Source organism: Nanorana parkeri, unplaced genomic scaffold, assembly GCF_000935625.1.
Source record: "Nanorana parkeri isolate BGI_ZX_2015 unplaced genomic scaffold, ASM93562v1 scaffold1672, whole genome shotgun sequence".
Lineage (NCBI taxonomy): Eukaryota > Metazoa > Chordata > Amphibia > Anura > Dicroglossidae > Nanorana > Nanorana parkeri.
The window spans coordinates 1-9,519 of NW_017307940.1; the positions used below are offsets into that span (position 1 = coordinate 1).

A 9,519-nucleotide genomic window follows, 5' to 3' on the forward strand; every position below is an offset into this window, starting at 1 on the left:
ACTTTAGTTTCCTTTCCAGAAGCGCGGATTATCTATCTCTCGAACCTGATCTATGGATGCCTGATTTTGGCTTGTGTAATAAAAGATATGTGGCCAAGAGATGATCACTGCCTGGTGCAACTGTTTTTAGTGAAGTTGGACAACTGTCTTATGTCCGTGGCAGCAGCAGATACCCCTTAACCTACTGCTCTGGGAATAAACCTTGATCTTACAGTTTCCAAACACCTGGTCCAAACACTAGTCCTCCCCCTCCCCCCAATAAGTTTGGTATGCTGAGATACATGATTTCATGGTTCAAGTGTAAAACTAGAATAACATACCTCTAGTAAAAAGTAGCAGTTTCCTCTAGCACCATAAGTGATGCCTGGTTTGTTACTAAGCCAGGGAGTATCTGTCACTACAATGTAGTCAACATCAGAGAAAAAAGTGTCCTTTTTGTCCTCCACAAGTTTTTCAAGACCTTGGGATCCTGTTTCCTCCATTCCCTCAATCACAAGCTTCACATTTACTGGAAGACCCTGAAACAACATTGCAGTCTTCAATTAGATGTACAAGCGCATAATTCACAGAATAAATCCACCCATCTCAGTAACTGAACCTGCTGGTGTATTAAAGTGACACTAAACTCAATCTCAAAAATCTATTCATGTACCTTAATTATTAACCAAAATGAACCCTATTTGTGCATAACTCGGCTCTAGATCCTCAAATTATCTCTGAATTCCTGCTAAGCTTGTCCTTCCTTCTGGAGAGTGGCTATGTTTGTCCCCCATGACCCCTGTGTGTGGTGTAAAGTAGGCACTGCGCCAGGCTCGCTACTGTGACTATAATCTCAATACAAATTAGTAAACTAAACGTGAGATTGTGGTCCATCACGGGAGCGAGCTTGGAGAGGTGGCTATTAGGGATGCACCGATACCGTTTTTTCAGTATAGAGTACAAGTACCGATATTTTTTTGTCGATACTCGCCGACACCGAGTACCATTACCAGCATCCCGAGGTAGCGTAGGCCCTGCTTCCCACGCCTGGTTAGTCAGGAAGCCAGGCTACCCCACAGTGTCGCTAGGCAGCGTGAAGTCGTCTGCCCGACTGGTCGTGAAGCCGGCTGCCCTGCACAGTCGCTAGCCATCATGAAGCTGGCTTCCCAGTCAATCGGGAAGCCAGGCTGCCCCGCAGTGTCGCTAGGCAGAGTGAGGCCAGCTTCCCGGCCAATCAGGAAGCTGGCCAGCGGGTCATGACCTGCCCCCAGCTTCCTAATTGGTCAGGAAGCAAAACTGCCCCGCAGGCTTGCTAACCAGTGCAAAGCCGGCTTCCCTGCCATTTGGGAAGCCGGAAGGCAGTTCTGGTATCGGGGTAAGTATATGAGCCTTTGGGTGAGTACGAGTACTTGCCCAAATGCTCAGTATAGGCATGTATACCAGTATTGGTATCAGTGCATCCCTAGTGGCTACTTTACAACAATCACAGGGACCACAGGGAACAAAAGTAGCCACACTCCAAAAGAAAGACAGTGTCATCATGCATTCAGAGATCATTTAAGGATCTGCAGCTGAGTGATGGACAAATAAGTACAGTTTTGTTAATAGTTAAGGTACTTTAATGTATTGCTAAGATTTAACTTCTGAGTTTAGTCACTTTAGGCCTTGTAGAGCCCAGCATGGGGATCCTCCAACATCTCAATGTCCTGTTTAATCAAGTCAGCATGGATGAAAGGGGTCTAGACCAGCTTTATCATAAGTTGTAAATGGTCAATTTTAGTGCCTTCATAAAGTTTTGTTATTTCTTTAAATTATTTTCTATTTCACAAATGACTGATTGCTAGCTAGTCTAGGTTTACTGTGGTAAATTACAGAAGGACTGCAAAACATCTAGCTATTTGTAGTATGCATACTAGATTTACATACAAATTTTGTAACAGATTCGACTGCATGCAGCAAAGCCAGAACTTGTCCTTTGTCATCAGAAGTTCCTCTGCCAAACAGGTTACCTGTAATAAAAGTTAATATAATATTTCAGATTGTTCTGAATCGAACTTTATTCAGGTACATTGTGTCTCAATAAATCTTCTATACACAGTTTTCAAAACTTAAGACATTTATACAATCAATATTACATGTAGATATTCCTCATAGTTAAAAAACAGACATGATCAGACATACCATTCTCCTCTATGAGAGTATATGGTTCTGTTTTCCAGCCATCCTCTTTCTTTGCAGGTTGTACATCCATATGTCCATAGAAACACACAGTAGGCTTTTTTGTATCATTTCCAAATTGTGCAAGAATTACTGGTGGCAGTGGAAGTTTTATACCTGGGGAATACTTCAAGAAATATATATTTTTTTAAATGACCTATTATCAGAAATCTGATATAATGATATTTTTTTGTACATTGCACAACAGAATTGTTTATTAAGCAACTTCCCAAGTCTACTATATATGTTGCAAGTATTTTATCAAACTCAGCTTTGGCCTCTTTCCAAATATTTTATGGACATTTTTCAGAGAATAGCATCAAAAGGTTGTTAAACATACATGGTTACATAGTAATAACAAGGGTAATACAGAGGAGCAGTGGAAATCAGGAACAGTGGAAAAGGAATAAGTTAGTGTGAAGTATGGTAGGTGGAAACATTACATACATGATGTGCCTGCAGCTCAAGTGGGAGTCTACTTATAATATCTTTGATGTCCAGAGGTGTTGTTTACAAACCTCTGGGCATGGAATGTACATGGGGAGAAAAGTGTTGAGCAACGGTGAACAAAAAGAGGAATCAGATGTAAGCATGAAGTCAAGGTTAATGTGGGTATTTCAAGAGCTTCTCCAGAGTTCAGTTCTAGCGTCTGATTGTTTTTGGGGGCTAATAACACATGCTACACATTCTAAAGCAATATGTTGGGAGACTGCCATTTCCACATGTCCACCGATGCTTAAAATGTAGTCTTTTGTAACTTCCATCATGTGTTGAAGTTGGTCTCTCTTTGAAGGATCACTGGAGTCACTTTCTATTGCCACCCAGTTCTTCAGTCTCTAAAATTAAAAAAATAAAGTACAATGTACCTGTGTACTGTCAAGTATGCATTTTTCTGCAACAGGTATGTGTAAAACTGCCGAGCTTACCTGAATATATTCACTCTGGTGATCATTAATGTACTGAAATAAGGCATCATTTTGCACAGGAGTTAAGATAACTTGATCACTTAGCAAAGATAGGAGAGCTAGTAGAAAAAGCTGTAAGACAAAAAAGAAAGACCTTACAAATTAGAAAATTCCAGGTAGCATGTGACAATATATCATTTTTGAAACATTCTGACCATAAAATACAACTGATTCTAGAAAAATTAAGATTTATTTTTTTAAAAGTCTATGATATTCTCGAGCAGAGATTTTTACCCTTTTTACAATTACAGGCCCCCAATAGTGTCCAGTATGTCCCCATACCCCCTTCGCCAGACTGTGAAAATGGACTTAATCACAAATCCTGTGATGAAGGCACCAGTATGGCTCCAAAAAATGTCAAGCTTGGTTTTACTTTAGATATACTGTAGATAGACATTTAAGAACATTTAAAGAGGAACTTTACCCATATCTTAACAACAAAACCACCTTTAAAAAATGTTAAGTAATGGCAATCTACACACAGATACTTCTAGATAATTGCCGGCTTTTATCCTTTGCATACCTTGTTTCTCTTTTCCTCCCCCTTCTTCTTACAGTGTCCATTTTTTTTTTACTAAGGGCAGATTATTCCATCTCCCTTTGCTTCCTGGAACTCTGGCACATGTGACTAGGACATGCGACCATGCACATGATCCCAGTGGAAGAAATGCCTTTCCCTGAGATCTCATGAGATTTCTCAGTAATGCTCTGCTGATGTAACCTTCCCAGAAGGCAATGCTTGGACACGATTACATCATTTGCAGATTAAGCCTCCATGGATCCTGGAGGACAAAGTATCCGTTTGATGGTTTGTAGTGTGGTGATGACAGTTCAGGGGGAACTTTCCCAACTATGCAGCTGATTAAGTGGAGCCCCGTCGGGTCCTCAAAGTACTTTGAGATACAGTGAAGTCTCTCAAAAGTTTTTAAGGTTTTAAATGTCCGTTCTGTGTGATTTATATGTTTATACTTTTTCTATTCAATTAAAATATGGTTGATAAATATTTGCATGTTAATATATCATTAATTTAATCAGCTCCTACTTGGGATTTCCTTGTTGCTAAAGGGAACCAATTTTCTAATATAAGGTTTATGGAAACCCTGGAGCTGTTAATACTCTATTTAACACTGTGAGCAACCCCCTTCCCTTGTATATAGAATAAAATAAAAACATGTTTGTTTAACTAAGAGATGTAATATGATTTTTTATCCGCATGCAGAGCGGCATGCTGATGTGATTTTTAGTAAACAGGGTAAAGGTCCACTTTAAGATTATATCTTACTTAATCATATAAAAACAGGAAAATTACAAATACATAAGATAGCCACAATTTCTGAGATTTTTGCTGTGTTTGTGCTATCTAAACATACAATTGAAGCACAGTTACTGACATGCAAGTAACATAACTATATCAAGCAACATAGCTGGCCGCTATGTCACTACGGGGCACAGTAGTGACATAGTGGTCAGCATGAGGAAACAAAGCCCCTGGTGGGAGACCACTTCTGGGTGGATACCAGTGGGGTGGATACCAGATTTAACACAATGCCTGCCTGAAAGATACAGTAGGGATTCTTCTCTTTTACGGGCTGCTGCTGCTGGTGGTTAAAATATTTACTGCATAACAGGTTTATATGACACAGTAGGGTACTATACTGTCACTCAGCCTCTATAGGCAGGGCAAGCAGCAGAGAGATGCTGTCACTAAAGAGTTTCTCATCCACTGAACAATCTGAGCAATTATGACACCATATTATATAGAATTGCTGCAATGTTATTGCTATACCACCCCTACAGCCAATAGCAACTGTTCCAGATTGAAACTGAGATCAAGTGCTTCATATATCAAGAATGCTTGCTGCAAATTAATAATAGACAATGTAAGGTACATTGATTGGAGGTAAGGATTGCTACAGATGAAAAAAAAAACATTTGTCTTGACTTCCATTTCTGATCCATTTCTAGTATATACTGTATATTTACCCTTAAGTCCCAAAGAACCTTTGTGCAACTGCAGAAATTGGTATGTCTACCTGTGGTACAATTGTAATCACAGGGCATTCATAAATAATGCTGGATGGACTATAATCTGGTGATCTTGTCTCAGGAGGAATCATGGGTCATGTTATAAACAACTTAAAGAAAGCACTTAAATAACTTTACAGAAAGAACTTAAAGAAATGTTAATGCTTTAAAAATTGTATTTCAGATGAAGTTATCTAATTAAAACCAAGCTCCATTGTAATTCAAAATGCTGAATTATGTGATTAAACCTAAGTAGTGTATGGGATCAGTTTAATAAATTCTTTTGAAAAGTTTAAGGTGAGTGGATTCTGTTAGAGAGATTAAAATATTTTCATCAGCCTACCTACTACATTAATGAAAATACCACAGGATGCCTGTTAGTTATAGAAGTGATTATTGCACATAGCACAAGTAAGTAAAACCCACAAACCATCAGTTTCTAAGTTACTTACCATGGTGATTTGCAAAGCTGGTCTTATCCTAGAGTACTGTTAGTGGCGCACTCCACACTGGCTCTTAGGAAAGGATGTGCTCTAATTTATAAGCGGCTGGGACAAGCCACTCCTACGTACCAGCCCTCTTCCAGAGAATCGCATTTGTATGTATTCCTAATAAAGCAGGCTTAGTGAAGCTAAGTCTTGGTTAATAATACATGCAAAGTAAATATGAAACTTGTAACACCTATGTATTCCTAAGATTATTATAGTTTGCCTTGCCGTGCATTGTTCTTCCTTTAAACTAGTTAGCAGTAACTGATTTAATTATCAGCAAAACAGCATCTGAACTAACATCTCAAGTACGTTTCTCACCAAAATACTGCTTAAACAACACAATTGTTCAAATAATGGAACAAGTAAAAACATGAGTCTCCTGGAGGACATGCGCCCTCTTCAAAAGGTTTCCGGTTCATCTATTCACCAAATCACTTGGTCTGACCATGCACCCATTTCCCTGTCAGTTCTTGCTCATGGTCCTTCCATGGAGACTTTTGTTTGGCGTAACAATGCAAGTTTATTATACAATCCTAAATTCACTAAGTTTCTCAGTGATCAGCTGCAGAAATTCTTTCTGTTTAACAAGGATTCCACTGATGATCCTTTTTGTCTTTGGAACTCACATAAAGCCTTTATGAGGGGGTTGTTGCTGAAATTGGGAGCTGTTTCCAAGATGCAGGGGTCTCAGCAAATAGATCACCTGTTATCTCAAATTGATTCTTTGGAATCACAAAACAGATTGGCCCCCAGCCCAGCTCTAGCTTCAAACCTGCTAAAACGTACAGGGGAACTTTGAATACTATTACTTAATAATGTTGACTATCATACCCTTAAATTGAAAGCCATGTTTTATACTCATGGCAGTAGGACTGGCAAGGTTCTTGCCCACAGAGTAAAAAAAATATAGCAGTGCAACTAGAATTCCTTATTAACTGCAACCCACTGATAAGTGTAAGGTCTGGCACCCCCGGCATATTGCTAACTTGTTCAGCTCTTATTACAAAAATTAGGGATGCACCAATACTTTTCGAGTACCAATGCCGATACTTAGCATTTTCATGAGAACTACCGGGGTTGTAGCGGTTGCAGCTGGGACCTAGCTCTGGCACTCCACCACTGTCCTGAAATCATTAGTCTGTATTGTTTTAGAAAAACTGTCACATGACAATAAACAAAAATGTATCAGTACTCGTACGTGTAAGTACTTGGGCAAGTACCAGTACTTGTACTCGCAAAACTGGTATCGGTGCATCCCTTTATATATGTTTATAAAAACAAAATCATACATTAAAACAGAGATGTACAAATCCCAGGAGCTCCGTGTGCTTCCTTACAAATGACAGCTGCCTCCTAACTTTTTAATTTTTCTCTAGTCTAGTCTTGGAGCTCGAAAAGTATCAGTACTTGTACCAAGTACGGTACTTGGTGTCGGTGCATCCCTAACAAAAATCTATACAATGTTAAAAATCACCCTTCCACACCCTGACCTAGTAAAACAGACATCAATGAGTATTTATAAACTATCAATCTCCATACATTATCTGTTTCTCATCTCGCACAGTTAAATGCTCTTTTTATGTCTACGGAATTATTGGGTGCTATCTCTACTATGCCATCCAATAAGGCCCCAGGCAGGATGGATTTTCAATTTCAATCTCTCTTGTGCCCTTACTTTTTACAGGTGTTTGAAAAGGCTTCGACCTCTGCCTCGTTTCCACAGGAAATGCTTAAAGCTTTAATTATTACGTTGCTCTTCCATGTTTAACAATAATTACTTACCCTTTTTGACCACTCATATCTACACTAAGCTCCATTGGAAAGGAGAACCTCTACTGGTCGGCCAGATTAGCCTCTTTAAAATGATTTTTTTACCGCAAATCCTTTACCTATTCTGGACTCTTCCTCTCCCCCTTCAAGATAGTTATTTTAGAAATGTACAATCTCTGCTTCACCATTATCTGTGGCAGGTTAGAAAATCTGGATGCTCCCACTCCATCCTAGTTAATTCATGGAAAATTGGAGGTTTGGGACTTCCAGATTTAAAGGACTATCATATAGCTGTTTTACTAGATCAATTGAGACCTTGGCAGGACCCCACAGATTCAAAACTGTGGTGTACCATTGAACGGTCCTTAGCTCCCAAGAGCCATTCTAATACTCTTTGCGTCTCACTTGCTCACCAAGGATGCATTGAAGGACGTTTCTCCCTCAATGCAAGCTTCAGTACATGCTTGGAAAGCCTTGATTAGAATAACGGTTACTACAATGCCCACTCAAGAAGTGACGCTGCCTTTGAGCACTTTGGAACTGCTCATACCTGATTTATCCCCTCGTGGAGTCGTCTCCCTTCAGTCCTTATGGGATGAATCTTCATTTCATTCTTTTGACATTTTGGCTGATAAATTTGACCTCCCAAGACCGTTCTATTTTCAATACTCATGTATTCTCCACTTTTTTAAATCGCAGAAAGATCTTTATGCTATACCAGAGCGGGCCTGGAGATTTTATTTTAAATGGATTTGTGATTTCTGAATTTCTTTTTATGGTTTTATATGCACCTGTACTACTTGTCTATTTTGTTACTGTCTTTTTTTCTTGAAAAACTCTTAATAAAAACATATTGAAAGAAAACCCCCCCAAAAAAACAGAAGTAATAACATACATACATATTATCACTAATAATTACACCAACTGGAACATGTCTACTGTGACATAACAAGTACCATAATTACACAACCAGAAACATTTCCACAAAGATGGTAACAATGCAGCACAGCCAAGAACATATCCACAGAGACACAATCAGTGCCATTACGACACTGTAATAAACACTGCATTGCCATGTCTGCAGAAATATAATCACTACTATACTGAAACTACCAAGACCAAACTAATACGACCAGGACCATGCCAGCAGAGACACAACTAGTACAGTACTGACCCAAGCAGTACCATTGCTGGAGAGACACAATCAGTGCCATAATGATGAATAGAATGTATACCTGCTCAACTTTGTCTATTCAATCCAGAAGGGAAACACTGGTACAAGGAAAGACTTCCATCCACCCCTACCTCAAGACATGTTATAAATAATCCTGCACACAGCCTGAATGATTCCCACTGATTTATTGATGCATTGGCAAAACAGCTAAAAAAGTCTGTAAGCACTTTTAACACGTAATCAGAGCTATTATTAAGGCCGTTTTGCGCCTGAAACATGTGTACAGATTTTGCCCTTCTTAACTCTTTTGTCGATGCTGCAATAAATCACTGGAATTATTGGACATCCAGGCTGTGTGCAGGAATATTTATTACAGTGTCATAATGCCACTACCAAGGCCAAACTGATAGAACCAGGACCATACCGGCAGAGACACAACCAGCACTGCGCTAACAAAGCCGGGAACAGATGTCCACAGAGGTATCCAGAAAAAAAGAACAGTGCAGCATAAAACACTTATCTTAAACATGTCACAAACCCAGACAATTCAAACTGTTCCAGTATAATGGGCAGGGGCGTATTTACCACGGGGCAAAGTAGGCGTTTGCCTAGGGCGGCACCTTCCTGGGGGGCGGCCGTAGTCAAACGCCTATGTTGTGAAGAGGAGGGGAGAGCTGGAGCCCGTCTGTGTGTAGGAGTGGAGGGCAGCTTGCCTGCTTGTGAAGAGGGTGGGAGGACGGATGTAGCCGGACAGGGCAGCCGACGAATGGGATCGTGACTCAGAAAACGAAAAGCAGCCGGCGGCCACTTACTCGATCTCACTGCTTCCTGGGTCACAGAGCCGCTGTGACCCAGGAAGCAGTGAGATCGATTAAGTGGCCGCCGGCTGCTTTTCGTT

At 40.0% G+C, this 9,519-nt stretch overlaps 1 protein-coding gene and 1 long non-coding RNA gene across 2 annotated transcripts; both read right to left on the reverse strand.

The window, feature by feature from the left end:
* Positions 1-320: 320 nt before the first annotated feature.
* LOC108799250 (beta-Ala-His dipeptidase-like) lies at positions 321-2,319 on the reverse strand (the record flags this gene model as incomplete). The annotated part of the gene is made up of 3 exons (XM_018571085.1): positions 2,161-2,319; positions 1,906-1,988; positions 321-518 (listed from the first exon to the last, which is right to left on the reverse strand). Coding segments are annotated over exons 1-3 (351 nt in total), but the record flags the coding sequence as incomplete, so codon positions are not given.
* A 591-nt stretch (positions 2,320-2,910) lies between these two features.
* LOC108799256 lies at positions 2,911-5,706 on the reverse strand. The gene is made up of 3 exons (XR_001942020.1): positions 5,639-5,706; positions 3,123-3,233; positions 2,911-3,032 (listed from the first exon to the last, which is right to left on the reverse strand). It is a non-coding gene; the product is annotated as an uncharacterized LOC108799256 (long non-coding RNA).
* Positions 5,707-9,519: the final 3,813 nt, after the last annotated feature.